General features: G+C 43.5%; 3 protein-coding genes across 5 annotated transcripts in view; all 3 read left to right on the top strand.

Annotated features, from left to right (window-relative positions):
- The first annotated feature begins 417 nt into the window (after nucleotides 1–417).
- cry-dash (cryptochrome DASH) lies at nucleotides 418–5676 on the top strand. Its single transcript, XM_068732363.1, has 14 exons — nucleotides 418–602; nucleotides 1297–1469; nucleotides 1891–1984; nucleotides 2083–2213; nucleotides 2329–2477; nucleotides 2921–3009; nucleotides 3128–3201; nucleotides 3306–3395; nucleotides 3497–3576; nucleotides 3649–3708; nucleotides 3807–3964; nucleotides 4133–4252; nucleotides 4377–4553; nucleotides 5075–5676. The coding sequence occupies exons 1-14, from the start codon at nucleotides 540–542 to the stop codon at nucleotides 5180–5182; spliced, it is 1566 nt and encodes a 521-aa protein (XP_068588464.1). The 5' UTR covers nucleotides 418–539; the 3' UTR covers nucleotides 5183–5676.
- Nucleotides 5677–5948: 272 nt separating this feature from the next.
- myd88 (MYD88 innate immune signal transduction adaptor) lies at nucleotides 5949–9121 on the top strand. Its single transcript, XM_068732338.1, has 5 exons — nucleotides 5949–6395; nucleotides 6696–6827; nucleotides 7772–7949; nucleotides 8131–8222; nucleotides 8313–9121. The coding sequence occupies exons 1-5, from the start codon at nucleotides 6059–6061 to the stop codon at nucleotides 8465–8467; spliced, it is 894 nt and encodes a 297-aa protein (XP_068588439.1). The 5' UTR covers nucleotides 5949–6058; the 3' UTR covers nucleotides 8468–9121.
- A 541-nt stretch (nucleotides 9122–9662) lies between these two features.
- oxsr1b (oxidative stress responsive kinase 1b) overlaps nucleotides 9663–23213 on the top strand; it is a 32918-nt gene continuing 19367 nt past the window's right edge. For all 3 annotated transcript variants that reach the window (XM_068732315.1, XM_068732314.1, XM_068732313.1), the window contains exons 1-3: nucleotides 9663–10195; nucleotides 16873–16985; nucleotides 22366–22474. In XM_068732315.1, the coding sequence (XP_068588416.1) occupies nucleotides 10126–10195; nucleotides 16873–16985; nucleotides 22366–22474 (292 nt within the window). In that variant the 5' untranslated portion in view covers nucleotides 9663–10125. The remainder of the gene's footprint in view (nucleotides 10196–16872; nucleotides 16986–22365; nucleotides 22475–23213) is intronic.

Below are 23213 nucleotides of genomic sequence, written 5' to 3'. Positions count from 1 at the left end.
CAAGAAGAGAATTCTTGATCATTTTGTAGCTCATAATTTAATTATTGTATTAATAATGATACCACTAATGCTTCAAAATCCCCTTTCCCAATTGCCTTTTCTTTCTTTCTTTCTTTCTTTTCTTTTAGTTTCAAAGGGACAATAACAATTTAAGTTGATAATAAAATGGATTGGATTTAATTTACACTCACTGGCCACTTTATTAGGTTGTAGTTTATTATATTGAATAACTTATATTCCCTTCATGTAAAAGTATATAAATGAGGCCACCTGCCAGTGTGTGTGTGTGTGTGTGTGTGTATATATATATCTATATATAGATATATATATATATATGTAACTGTTATATACAGTATATAGTGTACACACAGTGGTGGAAGCAGTACTCATGTTACAAAACCTGACGTTTTGTAACAACGTGTCTGACAACGTGACGGAGCCACTCTGCCCGAGCAGCAGGCACCGAGGACTGGGAGAATCTGCTCTCCGATACCGAACACTTAAACGCAACTATTGCTGCTACATTGTAAACAATAAGTATGTCTACCTCCCGTACAGTCATATGTTTACTGAGAAACGACTTGCGTCTTCACGACAATGAGGTAATAGTATGACTCTCTCACGAGCCTGAACAGTCATGAAATGTGTCGTTATTGAACTTCAGAGCACCTATTTAACCTACAAGTAAACGTGTCTGTTGAACGCTGTGTGCCTGTGTGTAGTATTTGTTTTGTCACCGTCAACGCGAGAACATTTTGAGCATAATATGTAGCTAGCTAGTATGTTTGCAGTTAGCATCAAGCTACCTTTGTTTCGCCAACAACAACGCTACTTCCGGTTTGTATTCCTAGATAATTTAAAGCCTCTTCTTTACAGTTACATTACCAGAAATGTTGAATTCATCACTAGAACTGTACAGATTATGTTTTTAAGAAAAAGACCATGCCTTTTATCCCCTAGCTTTGTAAGACAAAACTACATGTTTTCAGTCAGTCAGCCATACTGGAGAATGTTGACATCAACATGTAACGTTACAACTTCTGGTTATATTTTTCAAAATAAAAGACGGCAGTTAAGAAAATACATTTCTTTACTTTTAGTGTCCCTGAAACCGTTTAGATTGCAGGTTGTGTGTTTTTAGCTTTAGCTGGCATTATGTAGTTGTGTAGTCACATTTTTAGTTCCAAAACAGTTTGCTCAAATAATTAAATTGACTGTTTTTAAGTGCAATTAGGCCATGGCCACTTTTCTTCAGAGATGATAGTATTTCCCATTCTTTGTGCTCTTTACATGCAGCTTTTCCACTGGGCCCAAAGAAATGCAGAGCACATTGTCCCACTGTACTGCTTCGACCCCAGACATTATGTGGGAACGTACAACTACAACCTACCAAAGACGGGGCCTTTCCGCCTCCGTTTCTTACTGGAGAGTCTCAGGGACCTTAGAAACACAATGCTCAACAAGGGCAGGTAACTAAACAGCTTTTCGTTCTGGCTTTTCTGGTCTAACCTCAATTCATGTGTCTTCTACTGCTCTATTTATGTTGCTGAATATCTCCACAGTGTAGATTTGTCTTTGTTATATAATTAAAAACACAGAATCTCTTTACAAGATTTAAAAATGATCATGGACTTGTGTATTATATTGTTGTTACACATACACTTGGTACAGATCTTGTCCTCAGCTTTCTAGGATTTCATTTATTCAGTTGTAACAGGATCAGGACACACCTGAGCTTATAGAAGGTTATGTTTATGTTAACGGGTCCAGCGCACACTGTTGCCATCATTTTTTCAGGGGGAAGTTGCTAGCTCTCTACTCAGGATGCAGCTTGCATGGTCTGGGACTTACTTTGTGTGTATGTGTTTTGTTTTTATGTGTGTGTGACAGCGACCTTGTGGTGAGACGGGGTAAGCCAGAAGAGGTAGTTGCAGACCTCATCAAGCAACTGGGCTCTGTCAGCACTGTGGTGTTCCATGAAGAGGTAGTTTCAAACATTCTTTCTCTTATTGAAATGACCACGTCTTAATCACACCCGCTAGCGATGTTGACAGTTGTTTACTTCATGCACTCGCGTTCCAGGTGACCTCGGAAGAACTGAATGTGGAGAAACGAGTGAAGGATGTCTGTGCACAGATGAAGGTGAAAGTTCACACCTGCTGGGGGTCGACACTGTACCACAGAGATGATCTTCCATTTCACAACATGTCCAGGTGAGAGAGAGGATATGGCTTGCCTGGGACAAAGCATCCATGTTCTGCTTAACGTCCTGTTTTTGATTTTTTTTGGGGACATGCCGATTAAGAGCATTTCTTCCTGGTTTGTTAGGCTGCCTGATGTGTACACTCAGTTCAGGAAGGCAGTGGAGACCCAGAGCAAGGTGAGGCCTCTGTTCCCAACCCCTGAGCAGCTAAAGCCGCTCCCCCAAGGGTTGGAGGAAGGAGCCATTCCAACAGCAGAGGACCTGGAACAGACAGGTGAAGAATGTCTTATCTGCTCTATCCAAATGGGATTAATTCATACAATCTTGCACTTTCCCTTTTGTGTCTTCGTGTTCTGTGAATTTTCTGTCTATCAGTATCTCTACGATATATCCCTGTGTATTTATTTTATGTGCTTATTAAATTGACTTTTGCATTAATGTCTGTACATGCTGCTGGCAGTAAGGAAGCACAAATTGCTCATTTTATGCAGTGCCTCTATTAAGTAAATCGACACTGCTGCTACTTTCAGAATCCAATAGGCAGACTGCTGAGCACAGATTTCCTCATTAAATGCCGGCGAGCGAGCAGACCGGCTCGATTTCAGTGTACAATATTAAGCTTTTATGATTCTGCGCGTCTTAATGCACATCAGGGACAATTTAGCATTTATGAAATCAGTCGGATGCTGAAATACTTCCCTTGCTTTATTCTCCTAGAGCCTGTGGCTGATCCTCGCTCAGCCTTCCCCTGCAGTGGTGGTGAAAGTCAGGCTCTGGCTAGACTCAAACACTATTTTTGGGACACTGTGAGTACAGCTTCATTACAAACAGGCACTAGTTTGCTGCTTACAAAATGCCCAAAACAAACAAACTCATATGTTGATGTATTATAGGTGTAATAAATACATGTTTTCTGTTTTGTAGGATGCAGTTGCAACCTACAAGGACACTCGTAATGGCTTGATTGGTGCGGATTATTCCACTAAATTTGCACCGTGGTGAGTGTTATTGTATCATTTCCTCTCCTGCTGAATGCTTACTAGAGTTTAATGTTCCATTCCTATAAATGCATCACTAAAGGTGTTCCTCTGGCATTCTGCAGGCTGGCGATGGGTTGCCTTTCCCCCAGGTATATTTATCATCAGATCCAGCAGTATGAGAGGGAGCGAACAGCCAATCAGAGCACATATTGGTGAGTCTGTTGATACAAAACAGTAGAAATAAAATCTACTCAATCATAGGTCATTATTGTGTTACAACTAATACACATTTGTCTTTATTTCTGTCTTTCAGGGTCATTTTTGAACTTTTGTGGAGGGATTACTTCAAGTTTGTAGGCGTCAAGTACGGAAACAGACTGTTTCAGATCAAAGGTAAAATTAGCAAATGTTTTCAACAAACACACAGAGTAAATTAATGTACAGCTCACGGTAATTCTATCTCAGGACTTCAAGACAAATCTGTTCCATGGAAAAAGGACACAAGGCTGTTCAATGCCTGGAAAGGTTTGCACCATTTTTCTTCTAAGTTCACAAAATATAGAATCAAGTATCGTCTTTACAGAGGTGAATAGAAAGTGTATGTACAATATGTATCATTACAGAAGGACGAACAGGAGTGCCCTTCGTGGATGCCAACATGAGAGAGTTGGCGATGACGGGCTTCATGTCCAACAGGGGGCGGCAGAATGTTGCTAGCTTCCTCACCAAAGACCTGGGCCTGGACTGGAGGATGGGAGCTGAGTTGTTTGAATACCTTCTGGTAAGTAGGATTTAAGATAGTTTTAACTTTCAAAAAGAGGAATTGTATTTTTAAGACATTTAATAAATAGATTTATTTATTGACAAGTACCTGAGTCTTTTTATTTTATGTGTTGACAATGATACTCACAAGAGCCTTCCCCTCTTCATTTTGAATTTCCCTCCAAAGATTGACCATGATGTCTGCAGCAACTATGGCAACTGGCTGTACAGCGCTGGCATAGGAAATGACCCTAGAGAGAACAGGAAGTTCAACATGATCAAGCAAGGCCTCGACTACGACAACAATGTACGTGTGAGAAGATGCATGAATTGTTAAGTTTCATTTCCCTTTTGACTTTTCTTTTGGAGCTTTCCATTGTTGGAGATTTCAGTCACTGATGGGGTTTTGGTTGAACGTGCGTCCGCTTTAGGGCGACTATGTGCGGCTGTGGGTTCCAGAGCTGCAGGGGATCAGGGGAGGTGACGTGCACGCGCCCTGGACCCTCAGCACCGCTTCGCTGTCGCACGCTCATGTGTCCCTCGGTGAGACCTACCCCACCCCCATCGTGATGGCCCCTGAATGGAGCAGACACGTTAACAAGAAGCCGGTGAGTGTTTGAGAAAAGGGAAGTGGATCGTCTGATTCGTTGTTGCTGCTGTGAAAGCATTTACTCGAGTACTGCACTTACTAGATGTACAATGTTGTGGTACTTAGGTATTTTACTTTGTACCTCAACTCCACTAAAGAGCAATATATCGTACTTTTTATCCGACTGATTTAGTGTCTTAATAACAGTTTAACCATAGAAAGATATTCCCTATAAACTTCTCAAATCAATATTATATCTAATATTAATGTAAAATATAATAATATGTCACTCATTTTTCTGCAGAACGAGTACTTTTACTTTTGATACTTAAGTACAAGTTAATCATCAGCAACATTTACTTACACAAGTATGATTTTGAGTGCAGTACTTTACTTATAATGGTGTATTTATACACAAGTAATAGATCTGAATATGCGTTCCACCTCTGGCAAACAAGAATACTTAATGATTGACCAGTAAATGTTGCCTTTTTAAATCATCACATTAAAGGCAAATGTTTGCTTTCCTGTTTTTGTCAGAGTGGCACCGGGCCTTCGCCGAGAGGAAAGAAGGGCCCACCTCACACTGCCAAACAACACCGGGACAGAGGCATCGATTTCTATTTCTCCAGAAGCAAAAACCTGTGACCCGTCTGAAAGCAAACACTGAACACGTGGACGGACGCTCAGAGGATGGAAGCTCCGGTGACGCAAACTTCGGACTGTTGCTGTAAAATCTGTTGCGCACGCTGTCGTGTTGATTGAGGGAAGTTGTCCGATGAGGATTTGAGGAAATGCATGTTCTGCTTGAACACTCGGAACATGTCTGATCTACCCACATGCCATCAGTTCTTGGAAAAAAAACCGCCCCATAAAGTTCCTTTTATGGACTTGTTTCCTGTTAGATTGCAGCAACTGATAAAGCTGCAATGTGGTTTTTAGTTTGATGCACATTTATCTGCTGGTGTTTATTGTGCAGATAGTTTTTATGTCTGTTTCAACATACAGTTTATTGTTCTTTTGTATTCGTTGTCAGTGACGGTTATAACATAAAATTGCGAAATGAAGAGATTTTGTTGTCCAATGAGGTAATGTTTTTCTGCATTTGTATCACATGATTAATAAAGGAAGGAGGTAGAGTCGATCTGTCTGTGACTAATAAATGCAAGAAAAGGGAACAGAAACACTTCAACACAGATTAACTACATTTCCAGTGGACATTTTCCACCAACATGTTCCTTTAGTTCCCTCTACTGCGCGCCATTTCACTCCACAATAACACACATATGTCTTTAGTTTACGGTCACTAAAGCGATAATACCAAAATAAGTACAATAATAATGTGGAAGCGCGCTGTTTGGACGCTGTGAAGGTAAACAGTAACTCTCCTCCCCCGCGTGACGCAGCGCGCACCATCTTTCATCACTTCCTCCTGTTCACACGAACAGGTAGGCTGTTGGTCTTCTAACGTCATATCACGCTGTGTTTTCGTTATGTCTCTCCGTTTTATGTTTTAACTAAAGCATGTCGTCTCCGGGTAAACTTTCCACCATGGCTTGCGTCGATTCCGAATTTGATTTGTGGACGATCCCTCCCGTTGCGCTGAATATGAGTGTGCGGAAAAAGTTGGGACTTTACCTGAACCCCAGAACCGCAGTGGCCGCGGACTGGATGGCCGTGGCAGAGGCCATGGGCTTCAATTACCTGGAGATAAAGAACTACGAGGCGTCAAAAAGTCCCACCGAGTCCGTCTTGGAGGACTGGCAGGCCCGCTCCACAGACGCGACGGTCGGGAAGCTGCTGTCGATCCTGGAGGAGGTGGAGAGGAGAGACATCGTGGAGGATCTCCGTCCTCTGATGGGTGCGTTGGTGACATTTTGATTGTGTTTTTTAATACGTGTATCATTGGAACAAGTACCCGACATAAGAGGTACTAACTTATAGTATAAGCTTGTTTTCACCGCCAGTCCTGCCCCTGGAGCTACTTCAGGAAGTGATTCACATGCTTCAACTTTCATATTGCAAAATCGACTAATACAAGAATTATGAATGTATGAGTGTTCATGTGCGGGACAACACCAGTATTCAACACATTTGTGCTAAAAAAAAAACGCGTGTGTATGTGTGCTGTAATTTACATGCACATCTTTCTTCGTCCCAGATGAGGATGTCAGGAAGTATTGTGAGAACCAGAAGAGGAACGCTAAGCCCCCGCTTCAGGTCCCAGAGGTGGACAGCTGTCACCCTCGCACCCCGGAGAGGATTGGTCTCACCCTGGAGGACGACCCTGACGGTCAGTGTGAGCTTCACATTTCTGTTTGCATCAAGAAGAACTAATACAAACCAGTAAAGTTGTACGAAATGTTTTTACAACGTTATACTACTCCACTCTATTGTTGTACTATTGTACTTTTATCTCCACTACATTCATCTGACAGCTGGAGTTTGAATGCAAAAAACATAATCAGACAAAATATGACAAAAGGCCCAAAAGTATATAACTAACCAACCCTGATGACATGTTAATACATCTGTAATAATAATCCAATCACGTTATAACACTCTAAACGAGGACATTTTGGATACATTTTGCTGATAAAACGTAAATAAATAAGTACATTTAGATGATATCGTATTAATACTTTCGCTTAAGTAAAGGATGTGCCTACTTCTTCCACCGCTGGTAATAAGAAAGTTGCCGGACAGTGTCGTGTTGCGTTACAGTCAGCTACACTTTGAGCGGTTGTTAAAGTTACGATCAATGTTTAAACTACAAGTTAGTTTACATGTGTGTGTCGTGCCTGAGGCTGTCCGACTGCAAGAGAACAGATTATAAGTATGCATGAATATAAGAGGAAAATGAAATAGACACCCTCAATAAATAGAATGCCTTTAGGTTGCAAACAATCAATAGTTTCTAACATTTAAAAACGCTACTATGTTCTTCATGACAAGTCTCCGTGACCCCCTAAATGTCATGTGGGGGCGAAGATATTATAAATGTGTGACTTTGCGATGCAGTTATCATAGTGCTTACATCAGCTCAAGTCAGATTTGAGATAGTGACAGCGGCATCGTTTTTTGTGGCGAGGCATTGCACAACAAACGCTTTCAGCACACTAATCCTAATCTCACTAATCACTCACGGCTGCACAGCTGCGTCGTCATGCTCATGTTTTTGCTTTCTGGGGAATTAAATATGTGTTATTGAATTTAATCTGACTGAATTGAATCCAGGTGCTCCTGAGCTGTTTGATGCCTTCATCTGCTACTGCCAGGAGGACTTTCAGTTCGTCCGCGAGATGATCCGCGAGCTGGAACAGACCGAGTACAAGCTGAAGCTGTGTGTGTTCGACCGAGATGTCCTCCCCGGCTCCTGTGTGTGGACCATCACCAGTGAGCTCATTGAGAAGAGGTGGGACATTGACACGCGCTGACCGTGTTTGCTCTGGTTATCTGGCCAGTTCAAACAAACGGGGAGGCCAGAGCACGCTCCCTTTTGCGTGATCCTGTGCTTTTTTTTAGGGTGTTGTTGGCATGCAAACACTTAAATCTCCCTCATTTCTACGTCCGCTATTATGTGTCCGCCGGTGCAGGTGTAAGAGGATGGTGGTGGTGATCTCTGATGAATACCTTGACAGCGATGCCTGTGACTTTCAGACCAAGTTTGCTCTCAGTCTCTGTCCCGGTAAGTTGCATTTTTGTTATGTCAAACAGCTTCCTTTTATCCGACATATGCCTGTGAGTGTAACTTACTTTTTTTTCTCTTCTGTTTCAGGAGCTCAAAGTAAACGGCTTATTCCAGTGATATACAAGCCCATGACAAAGCCGTTCCCCAGCATCTTACGCTTCCTCACCATATGTGACTACACTCGGCCCTGCACTCAGGCCTGGTTCTGGATACGGTTGGGTAAAGCTCTCTCACTGCCATAACCATGGGCCAGGCAGTGAATTGTGTTTTTAAAGGTTGGGATAAGGTTTGGATAATGACCAAACAGCACAGGTTAAAGTACGTACTATTGCTTGTGATCCACGTCCTGCTGGCTTCTGAACACATACTGAGTTTATACGATATACAGTATATTAAGGTGGAAACTATTTGTGTTTCCTATGAGGATGAAATAGTGATTTCTGGATATTGTCACTATGAGACTCAAGCTGCACAAGGATACCAAATATCAGCAAAGTTCTCACTGCACAAAGCCATTATTTTATTTCAAGAGCAACTTAAGTTGTGCCTGCCGCTGTCTTGTATTTATGTGGGGAGTACTGGCTAACAGGATGTGTTTGTTTTCGGGGCAGTCTGTACTAAATGCTCTATGACAGCGTTGTGTTTTTTTTTTTTGTGTTGGCCACTTCCTCTTGTGAGTCAACTTCTCGGTGAGATTGGAGCTGAAGAGGAAGAGATATTGTGATTGTGATTCTTCCACTTTTTCAATTTGACTGACTGCTGACAGCTGCCTTTCTCGCTTTCTCTATCTGTCTCGATGATGTATTTACACTTTATTTTGTACTTTTGATATGGTCTTTTCAGAACAGTTTATTAAAGTGAATTTATTCTACATTGAATAAATGGTCTAAATATTATTTCCTTAAAATAATTTTAACACATTTTTCAAGGTGCATTTTACTTTTATGTAAAAAAAAAGAAGCATTTTGTACTGTCACAAAAGCACAATATGTTCTGATGTTCTCCAGCATGTGTCGCAATTGTGCAAGTCCTGCATGTTATAAAATTAACCAACAGAGGTGTCGCTAATTGAATGCTGTAAAAAAGACTAGTTTTACAGTTAACACAAGAGCATCCAATCACAGAGCAGTGTATTTGTGTACTGTCCAATCAGAGGACAGGATGTTTCTCTTCATTGTGCGACATTTTTGGCCCCGAGTACAGCCTGTCAGGTAGAAATTCCCAACCTATTTAATGACTACACGTGCCCAAATGAATGACAATGTTCTGGGTTAGAAAGAACCGAGAGTGCCGTGAGTTAATGTGAGCAAAAGATATTTGGTTTGTTTGCTTTAGGAGAAGAACGAATGCCTATAAGGCTCAACTCTAGGTAATCAAAACCTGAGGTTAAGCAGCCCGCCATTTAAAGTGTGGCGGAACCCAAAGGCTTGACTCGTTTTTGGGGCATATTTTACCCATGTTTTTACCCCTTTTACCTAATATCTGCACACTCGTTGTAGCGCCTGCTTTTACATATACAGTAAAAATCCCAGATATAATTTTATGCAAAAGTCTTGATGTATGTAGGTCACGCTTTAAACAGTTGCTGTATGCATCGCACTGTATTCAGCTGTAGCCTAGACCGCTAGTCTCCTCCTGAATGACTTCACCGGAGCACTTTGCGGTCCCACACTCAATATGTCCGCCGGGATGGTCTACGTTTGCTCAGTAGGAATGCGGTAGGCGGGGCTGTTACGCTCGTGTCAAACTTTGGGAATGACAGGAGTGCTGCAGGATTCGATAAGAAGGGGAAGTGTCGCCCTCATTGGTCCTGTTTGGATTACTTTGACTTCTTTTTTCGCACGGTCTTTGGATTCACCATCTCTTTAAAGATAGGACGGCCTCAGCATTCTCCTCAGCCATGTCGGAGGACCTGAGCTCCCAAACCTGGTCCATCAACAAAGATGATTATGAGCTGCACGAGGTGATTGGTAGGTGATCCATATAGCTTTGTTAGCTTTAACGTATATGTGAACCGACTGTCCGAGGCTTGTCACGGCGAACACAGCCTCCGGTATCTTTCAGAGTGTAAAGAAGGCATCTTCTCACTCTGGAGCGATGTTAAGTTCATCACGTTTCGGCAACTTGGCACTCCTAGCCGGGCGGTGTTGTGACTTGTAGTCAGTGAAATGTTTCCAGCAAGTGAGAGCGGCTAGCTCCGTCCACCGGGGATACGCCGGAGTCGTAAACGGGCGTTATAACGTTACTGTCTTGTCAGGGGGATGACTATTTGCTGGAAAATAACCGCTTTCATTGACCAGTCGAGTATGCGAACAGCCAACGTTAGCTTAACATATATTGTTTTTTTTAATATATATACACACACACACACACACACACACACACACACACACACACACACACACGCGCGCACTCTGGATAAAGGGCCCCGTATCTATGAAATTACAATAATTTGAACTATATATCTCGTTTAAATTTGTCAGTGTTGTTAAGTTATATCAGACTGAACCCATCCTGCATAGTAGGTTTTTAAAGTGACATTATAAATAACATATTCTGTAAATGCTAAAGCATATCAGCCACCACTGACAGAGACCTTGATACACTTATACTGTGTGTGTGTGTGTGTGTGTGTGTGTGTGTGTGTGTGTGTGTGTGTTCACGCCCATTCCCAATTAAAATACAGTTCACTGGATATTCAAACGCAGAACTTTTATCCCCCAAAACACTCGGTGTTGCTAGTGCAGAGTCCAGAGATTGGACTTCGTATCGTTTTGGGCGATTTGCTGCCTTAATGAATCCATTTACGTTCCAGTTAGTCTGGAAGGTTTTCTCTTTTTTCTTTTACAGCACAATAATTGCTTTGCATGGCCACATTTCCTCCAGTGTGACAGGAGGCTTGTTACACCTTTCCTGTGTGTGCCATGTTGAGCCTCAGGGTGTCTAGAGAATGGCTCGCAGGTTTGGAATGACTGCTATTACTTTTGAGGTTCCGACTAGTTCCCCTCTATAAATACCTGACCCTGTCCTACCTTTTTTTTTGGCTGACTTTTGTTTAGTAAGTAGAAGGAGTGTGTACCATATAAGCAAAGTATTGTCCTCTCAAACCAGTTAGTTTGTGCCTCCGGTTTACTCTACCTAAGTGGTGCGTGCTTCCTCTGCAGGGAATCTGTGTGTTTATAGTGGGTCCATTCTGCAGGGCCTTAATTAACCTTTTTTTTGTATATTTCTTTAAAAGACTTAACTGTAACTCATTTCGACATGCCTACTTTCTTGGAAAATTTGATCCGGGGGGCGGGGGGGCACCCTACAAGATAACACCCTGCAATTTAGCATGCACACAGATACAGCCCCCCTTGTGTTTTAGAAACCAGTTCTGTGGCTTTTTTCCTACGCAGTGTGCGTCACAAATTGTCAGCACAGGTTTGAAACTGGTTGGGCTATTTCAAGAGAGAACCGATTACCAGTTGCGCTCTTAAATTTGAAGGGGTCGGTCTACCTTGTATATCTTCTAAATTAGCAGAACCCTCCGCGTGAACACAAGTTGAACAAGAAAACTCGTCCTGTTTGGCTGCTTCTGTTCAAATTACACCTGGAGCCTTTTCTCTCTCTCTCTCTCTCTCTCTCTCTCTCTCTCTCTCTCTCTCTCTCTCTCTCTCTGCCCCCTTAGACGGTCTTTACTTCATATTCCCAGCACAGCTTTTAAAGGTTGAGCTTGATACAGTTGTCTCTTTCAGGCCCCACAACCCCTTATGTTTAGTGCACGATGTGGACATGTTGGATAATAGGCGTTCACTATAAATGGACACACTGAAGAGCTCTTGCTGTTCTTATCATGTGGACACACTAAATCAGAGTCCCTTCCTCGGGTTACCATCTTGACATAAATCACAGTAGAGATTTGAACTACTCTGGGCAAAGTCGTGCGATAGAAGCCTCAGTTGGGACTATTTGGTAACTTGAATTTGCCAAAGACATTGCTTGAGCTCTTAAGAAGTATTGTGGGTTGATGTTGGGATGGTACATTTTCGAGGTTGCACAACAGTCATGGGTGGGTGCTGGTGGTGTTTTGGAGTGTGTATTCAGGGAGGAGAGTGGGTAAACACAAATGCAGTATTGACTCGTTCAAATTACCAAATGTGTGCAGGCTGCTGTTTATTATAGAAAGTTAATATTAATAGACTTTTGAATTTAGATTTTTCTCAGATTGCAGCGGTAGGTCACATGCGTGTGTCTCTCCATCACGACTTTCAGTGGTACTGATGTTTTAACTGCTTAAGGCGTCACTGACTCATCGATGGTGACTGACGGTTTCAGTTCTACTTGGTTACGCAGCAGAAACCGTTGAGTGAGATACTGTGTGATGTTGCCTACAGCTCAGCTGGAAGCTTGGTGGTCTGAGGATGGCCCTGCATACCCAGCATGCCCAGCAGAGCTATTGTTTTGGTAACTTCCGCAGGGAAAGAGGACTTGTTATTACGTGGGTCACACCCACTCATTTCACTGCTCTGAGCATTGGCTTCTACTGGACAGAGAAGAAAAACACAGCTCGCTTTCTCATTCTGTATCAGACTTCAGATCATTCATGTTGGCAAATGTGGACTGGGAACTTTCTGCTCTCACTGATTTGTATCCATCGGCAGTTTCCTACCTTTTGCTTTATTGAAAAACTTCGATATGATTATGTTCTAGCAAACTTATCAGAATTGCAAGCAACCGCCAGGCCAACATTTCTGTAATTTCACGTCAACTTCAAGTTCAAGCCATATTCATTTTCAGAATATTGCGGCCTTGGATATTGGGGGAAATACACACTAAAATTCAGAAGCTACAGGAGCAACTGTTGTCACGTGTGACATTTGTCATTCTATCTTTTTGAATAACGTGTTGAATGTCAGCCAGGTATGCAAAGGAAATGTATTAAAAGACGACTGACGTTGGGCACCAAACTGGCCCGGTGAGGGCAGGAAAGACAATCGGGGCGGCGCTGCGCACTCTGCTGGTGACCTACTCCATTGAGAAGTGAGGCGAATGAATAATGTGAGGAATCGTTCTTCACTTTCCTGCATGTGAGCGCGCTTCATCGGTAAGCTCGCTGCCACCGAGAGCCGATCGAAATGCTCCCAATCTCGTATCTTGCACTTTAAAGTGCAATGCTGTTGCTTTGTCTGCATCCTTAGTCAGCTTATTTTTCCGTTTTGCTATCAATACAGTTCGCATCACATGAAAATTGTCTTGTCAGTAAATCCATCACGTTCAGTGCCACGTATATCGCCGTTTTCCCAAGCTACCGTAGCTAGCTGGCCGCCATGTTTGTCGACGTTGCTCTGAGGCGCTCGTCACACGGATGTCACTTTTCTTTGTGTTGAGCGGGTGGATTAGGCTCAGACCTGGGGGGTGAAGTTACACTCTTAATGGCAAGCCCTCACTGCAGTATTTATAGCTAAACAGTGAGGTGCATTGTGAAGCAAAATCACCCATTCACAAATCGGCAGGTTATAGTATCGCGCTCGTGAGACTTGTTTTGAGGAAACATGCTTACAGGAAACATTGGGTGCTTTGCTTTTTTTTTCCAAAGATCATGATTGTTGTGTCAATGTTTTCCCCACAGAGTGATCAACTTGTCCCACCCTGTCTGCAACTTGTTTCACCATCCATAGAGTAGACCTTTAACAGTGCAGCTGAATGTCTTTCAGGAATCAGACAAATTCAAACATGGAATGGAGGCGTTGGATTGTTATACATGTTCAGTGCTTTTTTGTCTCTAGGCTGTTTATCTTAAAATGTCAACACTATGAAAAATGAAATGGAATTAAAATGGAAAGATAAGAAGTCAAACATGGCAACAAATGGAAATCAACAAGCCAAAAAGCTGCATAACTGTCCCTCAGCTATGTCAACACGCCATACTTTCAGCTGACAGCTGGATCATCTTCATTCGATTTCAGCTAATGTGATAACTTAATATATAGATTAGATTTAGCCGTCCACTTCCAAAACAAGTCCAATCTTGCGTCTGTGCCTCTGTAAGAACGGTGAAGTAGGTTTTTAAACATCTGTATTTGTAAAGAGCCGATTCCTGTTCCGTTTGTAATCTGACCATTTATTAAGTCATTTACAGAGGAGAAAAACAAACCGCACGACCTGCAGCCTTTATGTCGGACTGTTAGGCAGATCAGACGTTGACTTTTTTTTCACAGCCCTGGCGCTGCTGCAGGGCTCGCCTTTTGTGAGGACGGCTCTTTTGTGTGCTTCCTGCCATTCGGGACGGAGAGGGTGGTGATGATTTGGTCTGTGAGAATGGCAGCAATGAGACTGTGTGTGTGTGTGTGTGTGTGTGTGTGTGTGTGTGTGTGTGTGTGTGTGTGTGTGTGTGTGTGTGTGTGTGTGTGTGTGTGTGTGTGTGTGTGTGTGTGGCTTATTTCATAAGATAAGACTGTGTCTCCGTTCCCCACTGTGTGCATCATGGTATAATCACTCAATTTACAGCTTTGGTTAAAACCTCCCAGGCCTTGTAAAATACTTAATAATCATGTAACTGGATAGAAATATGAGAGCCACAACTACTACTCAGAATAACCTTGTGTTAAGCCAGGAAGTAGAACATATCAAAGAGCATCAGGTCTACATTACCTCCAGTTTCCAACTGGATAGTGTTCAGCCTAATTGGCTTGCAGAGCCTTGGTGCCCCTTGACCTTGTCTGCTGCAAACCCAACAATCTCCCCTTTTTTCATCACACACACACACACACACACACACACACACACACACACACACACACACACACACACACACACACACACATGCTTGTCCAGCTACCCCTGACGACTGGCTGTTTGTTTGCTTGGAGGAATTCACCCTCCCGACATGTACAGGGCAGCTGGCTCTCCATGGTCCGGCCAAGGCTGAGCTGCCCATCACTGGCCATCCTCCAGAGGTTTGTTTGGTATTGGTGCCGGGGGGGGGGGGATTTATATTTACAGCCCCCTTTAGTTCTGTGCAATGGCGGAGTGAGCTGTGATTACTTGGATGCGGGAGAGTTGAGCAATGCCAGCCACACATTGTCAGAGGTTTCCAGTCAATAGATGGCACCCGCTGCAGCTGAAACTGTAGGCTTTCACACCCAGTATATTCACGGGGCTTTTTTAAGTGACCGTCTGTGAAGTACAGGAAATTACCAGGAAATTGCAATTTTATTGGTGATTTTAGAGGACAAGAGTTTGTAGTTAATCTCCGTCTCTGCTATATTAAATAAGTTTACGCTGTTTTGTTCTCTGTGTCTCTGATAAAGCCTGAGGTTCTAATTATCTTAAATGAAAACCGTTGAATAAAAAGCTGACGTCTTCAGGGACAGCTTTTCTTTTTAATTGACTATTTTGTTTTTTTCTGTAATATAGCTCCTTTTTTTGTTTTTAAAACCTCCATACACAACTGGCTCGCTGAAATCTCCAAACAATGAGCACTTGGTTAATATTTGGGGACAGGAGGTTAGCAAAAGCTTACTGGAAGGCGGACAGATTCACCACTCACTCTTTCACTCACCAGAGCCTGTTGCCAGAGGACAATGTGCTCTCATCGTCACGTATACTCCGGAGATCTTGTGGAAACAGCCGTGTGTGTGTGTGTGTGTGTGTGTGTGTGTGTGTGTGTGTGTGTGTGTGTGTGTGTGTGTGTGTGTGTGTGTGTGTGTGTGTGTGTGTGTGTGTGTGTGTGTGTGTGTGTCGTTAAATAAGAGCACTGAGGGGGCAGTGAAGTAGCCTCACACGAAGCAGAAACAACAGGCGCACCTCTCCTGAGAGGATATTACAAGCTTCTACTCTGACTGCCGCACATCATTCAAAATAAAGATTAGCCCACTGTTGTAGGATTTAGGATTTAATCAGATTTTAATCCATGTGTTGTTTGCTTGTACATTAGAATAGAAGTTGTGATGTAATAAACCTCCCACTGATGCTGGGATGGCACGGAAAATTAGGATGATTTAAAAGTGTCTAAGTCTTGAGAAGTTCATTAAATTAATACAATTTTCCCTTATTTTTTACACGACCTTAAGAGCAGGCTTCCTTACAATTCACTAAATATTCTACTAGATTTCAATGAACGTTGAACAAAATGTTTGCATTGTGCCAAGTTTCTAAAAAGGAAACTTTTCAAACAGTACCAGGGCTGAGCTTTGGTCCTCTCTGACGTTAACCTCCTACCGGACCCCTCTGGGGGTGTCTCGTTTAGCAGAGTCACCGGCCCCAATCGGACCCGCTTCATCAGGCAGGATTTGGGAAAGCTGATTCATAATTGATGAACAGACGTTTAAGCTGTGCCAAAGAGAAAATCGGATTGAACTGTCAAAGCAGAACTCTGCTTTAACCTTCTTGAACTCGGGGAAAGATTTGAAAGTAATGCTAAAAGTTAGGTTTATTATCCTACAGCAGCCATTATTTTTTTTGGATGTAGACAGAGGTTAAATAAGGGCCAAACAATTAAAAGAAGCCCGGGCAGCCTGAGGACGTGAATATGACCTGAAATGAATGTGCTGAATGTTGCCAAAGTTGGGTTCCACAACCGCACTGAGTGCAGTCTTTTAATTGCCTGAGATGACGATGAATCACAGTCAACCTGATAATATCTTGTTTTCCCGTCTGTTTTTAGGGAGCGGGGCCACTGCAGTGGTTCAAGCTGCCTACTGTTTACCACGCAAGGAGAAGGTGGCCATCAAACGCATCAACCTCGAGAAGTGCCAGACGAGTATGGACGAACTCCTGGTAAGAGACCCTCAATGCCGCTGCGTAAACGCCTACCAGACTGAAAGTCCAACTGTAATTGAAGAGCTTTTTTTTTTTTTTTTTTTTTTTGGTCTGCGTTGGCTGAGCAGACGGGATAGCAGCCTGCTACATAATAAGAGACAGACTGTTTCGCGACCAAACGGGTGAAAGTGCACCGCTAACGTCAGCGCGCGCGCTAGATGGCTAATTAACTTAGCTGCTCAGCTGCAGCTCGTTAAACGGCATGTAAACGTACCTGCAAATGTCACTGCGGTTCGAGTTAGACGCCGGTGTGGTGGTCCTCACGCTTCAATACCACCATCAACACGCTGTCGGCCGACGACATGCGGGCTACAGTGCAAGTTTATTTACTTTGTCTCTCGTTCCCTGTGGCGTAACGCCGGCTGTCAATCAGAAACGAACACGCCCCTCCAGCCGGCTTTACTGTGAATTCCATTCCTTATTATTCCCCCAAAGACCTTTTTCCTTTCCTTTTTAACAATATAAAGTGGTGAAATACACATTTAAGAAAACATGTTGACATTATTTTTTTGACATGGGATGATTAAATGAGATGTCAGTTGGCCGTGAGACCTAGGGAGCTACTTCCTCACAGCACCAGATTTCATTTCGGGCTTTGTCTCTGTGGTCTCTGTCTGTAGATGGAGTTAGTTCCACCTCTGCTTTTCCTTTTATCTGAGTCCTCCTCCCATCATCCCCATCACTTCAAACACTACTCTGGTTGCTCTCTGGAAAAAAAAAAAGGAGTCCACTTATTGCCAGGAAACTATTAGACCACCGTGGGACATCTTCCTGAAGGCCGTACGGGGTCTGTACACCCTCAATGCAATCTTGCACCGCAGTTCGGCACATCATTTACTGTACGACATGTGCTTTACGACTAAGCTGCGCGAAGTGGAAGGATTATATCGAGCTCCCTCTGCACATAGAGATGATCAGGTGCTCTAGCTTTGGAGATGGCAAGCAGTTTCTTGGGCACAATATAGAAAATTGCATGTTAGCTGTCCATTTACCTTTTTGTTCCAGAGCTCCTCATACACCAGATGTCAGGGGTTTTTTTTGGTGGATTTGTTTCCAGTCCGCGCTCCTAGCTCTCCTCCAAAAGTCTGTGAATGTAACTTGTAAGCCTATATGTGTGCATGGAAGATCATTGCAAGAGATTTCTCACTACTCGCTGGCAATACTAAACCCCCCCCGACCCCCCTCAAGATTTCTGGAAGATGAATCAGGGGAATGCTGCTCCTGGATTCTCGGAGCAGGCGGTCACATGGAATACAGCGAGGTCGGATTTCCTGCCTGTGGTCTCCCCCCCCCCCTTTCTCTACCCTCACCCCCCACAATTCCACAGCCTAATGGGTGCCTAGTTAAATGGCGAGGGAGCATCAAATTGAACCCAGATCGCTTTAAAAGAGGACGCCGTGAGTTTTAAAGAAGTCTTTAATCTTGCCTGTGAAATAGTTTTAATGTCAGAGAAGCAGTGGTCTGTCATGTCTCTCCCGCGTCTCCATTTGCAGTGGCATGTTGTAGTTATTCCTGGCGTAGCAGTTTGATGGATGGCCGCTTTCGAGTGACTCGAGTTCGACGAGATGAGGAGGAGGTTTGTTTACAATTTGGGTGCGTTCACTTGGAGTGTCCTCTTGCATATTTACACACTTGTTACAATTACTAGCTTTAATTATTTATTGAAACATGAGTGATCCTATGTGGTAATAGCTGATTTACAACAGAGTATCAATCATTTTCTGCTTTAAAATACCTTTTAAAACACCTTCTGTGGCCTGAGAAAGCCATTGAGTCGGTAGTAGAGATGTCTGTTTACGGTAGAGGAACTCTGAATCACGCAGAAGGAAGTGATTCAGAGGCGTATTTGTGCTCTCAGCATTAACATCACATTTTCCTAGGTTTCCCCATCAATTGCAGATCGGCGGTGGCGTTCCTCACTAGTTTCTTGCGTGCAAGTTTGTGTGTGTGTGTGTGTGTGCTGCAATGTGATTGGGTCACAGTGTGTGTGTGTGTGTGTTAGGCTCTGAGTAACTGATAGTGATGTAACATTGCTTATAGTGGCTTCTCTGTGTTTCTGCCATCAGTGTGATTCTGTGGCACCAGTTTGTGACCCAGCACAGTGTTCAGCTTGTGACAATAGGTCATTTCTTTTGCTCCCTTTCAAGGCCCTCCGACACGCCAAATACAGAAAAACAAATGATTGTGGCCGGGTCTATTTCCTGGAGAACCTGTATGGGATGCGTACGCTAAACCCACTGAAGGGGTTTAAGGTTTAGATCTTGTATTTTTGCCACAGTGACATCACTCACGTCACAATGAATGTCCTATCTTACTTTGTACTACTTTATTTTTGCACAAACAGGAATTTGAGGTGACACGTTGGAGAGATATCCGTGGAAGGTGACCGACTCTATAAACCGAGACGGTGACTGAAGACTTGATTCCTCAAAAGACTTGAAACATTCATTCATCGTTGCATAATTTTCCAGTATCGTAACATACTGTAGATATAGATAAGACGCCTACATGCTTTGAATTCCTTAGATGTAGTTATGAGGATAGCTGAGCGCTCATTACAACACTTTTGATTAAAACCTCTCTGAACGCCTTGTGTTTTAGGGCGAGGTCATTGCAACACCCACAACCAGACACGCGTTTCCCTGTTTCTGTTCATAGTCATAATTGATGATCATAAGTCCATATTTTATGGTTCAAAGAAATCACTTTTGCCTCTGGAATCCTGTATTTGGCCCTTGTTATTATATTTGGCAATAACAGACTTAAGGCTGTTTAACACATATATTTCTCAGTAAATCACTGGGATGACCTTTTTTAAGGCGCCTCGAGCTATTTTCGCTATTCACACATGCACTGCGTTCAGGAACATTTACGTCTGATTGGGTTCGCTCGCTCCACGAAAAGAGGGTCTTTCATCAGGCGGACGTAAACCCCTTTCGTTCACAACACGGCCGTATCGGCATTCTCCCTAAAATGTTATTGTGTCTTTGAGGTGGGAAAGGGACAACAGCTAGATGTAGAAATCCTAGATTTCTGAGTTACAACTGCCGGTAAAGAGAAAGTCTTCACTAACCAATAGGCTGTAAGAAGTAAAGAGCGGTGGTGGTGTGTGTCCTCGTTTTAGCTGATGGTTTCCTTAACTGGTTGGATGAGCTTTATCTCTTGATAATGATCTCCATACAGTACAACTGACGTTGAGACTGAGTATTTTAGCCATGTGTTCCACGTGCCATACAATGGCCAATAGAAAGTGAATACTATTCCTCATGCAGGAGAAGTTACAGTACATGATGTACCTTTACTTAGATGGTGATCAAGATGTTGCAGATCATGCAGAGATCTAAAATGTCTTTGTTTTTCAGTCAGCATTGAGATTTTTTTTTTTCTGCAAACAAAATCCCCTCAAACTTGAAGCTCACACAGATAGACGTCATATGACTGGCTTTGAGCGGTGAGCACATTTCCTCTGTCTTTGCCGCAGCATTTGTGTACAGTGATCCAAGACAAAGAGCCTCTCGCGTTGTCTGCTGGGAAAGAAAAGATGTGAAAACCTGCCAACTGCCGGAGCACCATTTCCTCCCTTGTTCTCCCATTGTTTGTCTGTTCTGGGGTTACCCTGGCCCACGGAGCTGTGATGACCTCCCTATTCCGCCGTGCTGTGAACGGGGGGGGGCTCCACTGAAGCCAGTTAGCAGCCAACAGGCTATATCATTATTGTTCTCTCCCAGCCTGTAGTCTCCAGAGAAAGAGATAGGGGGAGACGACCCGCAGAGCTCGCCGTCTGGCCCGACAGACTGGAAGTTATTAGACTGTTTCATAATCAAGACGATGCTTCAGTCTGAGGGCAGAGTGGTGCGGTGGCTCGCCTGTTGGTCGAACAGGTTGTTGCGGCTCAATCTGAAATGGAATCTGCAGATTTGTAGCACTCTGAGGATCAGTGTGCATTTCAACACGCCTGTACCTGTCATGGTCTGTATCCATGTGATGTCACCTGCCCGCCCCACCCTCTCTCATTGAAGGGCTCAATAGTGATGACTCCCCCCTGCAGAGGCGTGCTGCTGCTAATGCACACTGTGTAAGCTAAGCATTAATGCTGATGATAGCTCGATAGCTATTTTAAATAACGCTGCGAAATTTGTAGAAATATGGTCGTTTGCGGTGAGACCCACAAATAGACGAGAAGGTCGATATTGATTTCACCTCGGTGCGTTCGATAAAGAGACGCTGCAGATCTGGCGTATGTTTAGCATAGCTGAGACGGGGGGAAAAGAGGAGAAATGCAGAATAAGATGCAGTAAACACACATGGAGCTGGGTTTGATGTCAAAATCACTTTTTTTAACAAGTTCACTAAACATTTGTTCGATACATCACTAACAGTTTTAATATTTATAGTATTATATACACAGTATTAGACTGGTTGTACTATCTTAGTATACCTCATTTCCGTTAGGTATTGAGCAATAACTGTCACAAGGAGTGCAGAGATGGCGTGCATCATGGAGCTCCAGTGACGGGTTTCAGTCGTTTGTCAATACCGTGCAGAAACGGAAGCAAAACCTCTGAGACCAGCCAGTGGTCCCAGCTCTGAAGTCGGCTCGACTTTCTCTTTCTTAGGAAGCTTGTCGATCCCCAAATGACTTGAGGGCTTTTGCTCAAGTGACGGATTAGACTTCTGTGCCAGCATTACCTCAGCGCCCTTGCTTTCCAAACTCTCTCACACACACACACACACACACACACACACACACACACACACACACACACACACACACACACACACACACACACACACACACACACACGCGCAGAGCTTACAGCTGTATAAAGGGCTGGGTACCGGCTGTTTTCTCGCTTCTGCATAGATATGCGTTCTATTGACCGAGCCTATTTCTCTTCCGACTACTGACGTCATTAAGATCTTAAGAATCGCACTGAATTTCAAGAACAGCGGCAGCATTAAAGGACGAGGCATTTATTGAGCCTGTGTTCAGTTTTATTTCCTCCAGGTTTTTCTCCAAACTTTTGTCTTGTGCGAGCCAAATGAAAATAGTTAGTAAACTTTGTTGTGTGTTTCATGGGTCATTTCGCTGTAAAAATGGTTGTTTGCTTGACGCTTCAGGTTCAAAACTAATAATAAAGAACATTAATAAAAAGGCGCCAGGCTCTGATTTAAAACTTTAATCCATTTCCACCAAATGATGATGTGATAAAGTGTCCGATTACACCACTTGTATTGGGTCAGTGGCAAATAAGTCTGTCATTGGATCATCTGAAGGGTTTGTACATTTCTGAATAGTATGAATTATGTCTTATTTTTTATTTTTTTCCTCTTACAGAAAGAGATTCAAGCCATGAGCCAGTGCCACCACCCCAACATCGTGTCTTACTACACCTCGTTCGTGGTAAAGGACGAGCTGTGGCTGGTCATGAAGCTGCTCAGTGGCGGTAAGTGCGTCTGTCTTCCGAGGCTTTGTTCTTCTTTGATCGTCTTGAGACAGGGGCAGTAGGAAGAGCGGGGCTACTTACTGCCGCTGATGATAGCTGTGATTGTAGGGAATGTGACAGCGCTGATCTTCATTGTGTCCCGTGTGAGCTGCGACTCTTTTTCCGGGCTTTAACTCTGTAACAGTGCAGGAGCTAATGACAGGGCAGAGCTAATAACAGCCCGCAGGCCGGCATCGTGGCACTCTTGTGGCAAGCGCCGCAATTAACTAGTGAGAGGAGCGTGAAGAGGAGGCCACCGTGTAGAAAAATACCTCAGAATGCAGCAATTGCATCTGCTCCCAATTTTTGTTTTTGTTCTTTTATTTTGACCATTTAAGTGGGATATTTGTGGTTCTGGAGAAGAACTTTGACAGCAGATCTGTGAGGGCTCCTACACACAAACAGCATGTAGATTAAGGCGTCCTGTACCGAGCATTTCACAAGCAGCAAGCGCCGTCTCCAGAGATGAAGACAGCCTGATAACACTCAGGGTTTTCTGTTTGCGAAGAGTCCAAAAATCTGCACTCATTTCCCTCTCAATCCCGCTGTCCGTCTCGCACGAAAAGCATCCACCCTCTGTTCCCACCCTCCCCTTGTTCCTCTGTGTAAACAGCATCCTACTGTAACGGACAGTGCCCAGGTGGCATGCCTGGCTCCCTCGGATACACTCGAGTCATGATCCGCTTGGCAGCCGCCCTGC

This window comes from Cebidichthys violaceus, unplaced genomic scaffold (genome assembly GCF_023349555.1).
Source record: "Cebidichthys violaceus isolate CVI_PGR_0920_01 unplaced genomic scaffold, fCebVio1.0.p SCAF_58, whole genome shotgun sequence".
Lineage (NCBI taxonomy): Eukaryota > Metazoa > Chordata > Actinopteri > Perciformes > Stichaeidae > Cebidichthys > Cebidichthys violaceus.
This window is presented reverse-complemented; position numbering and strand designations above follow the sequence as displayed.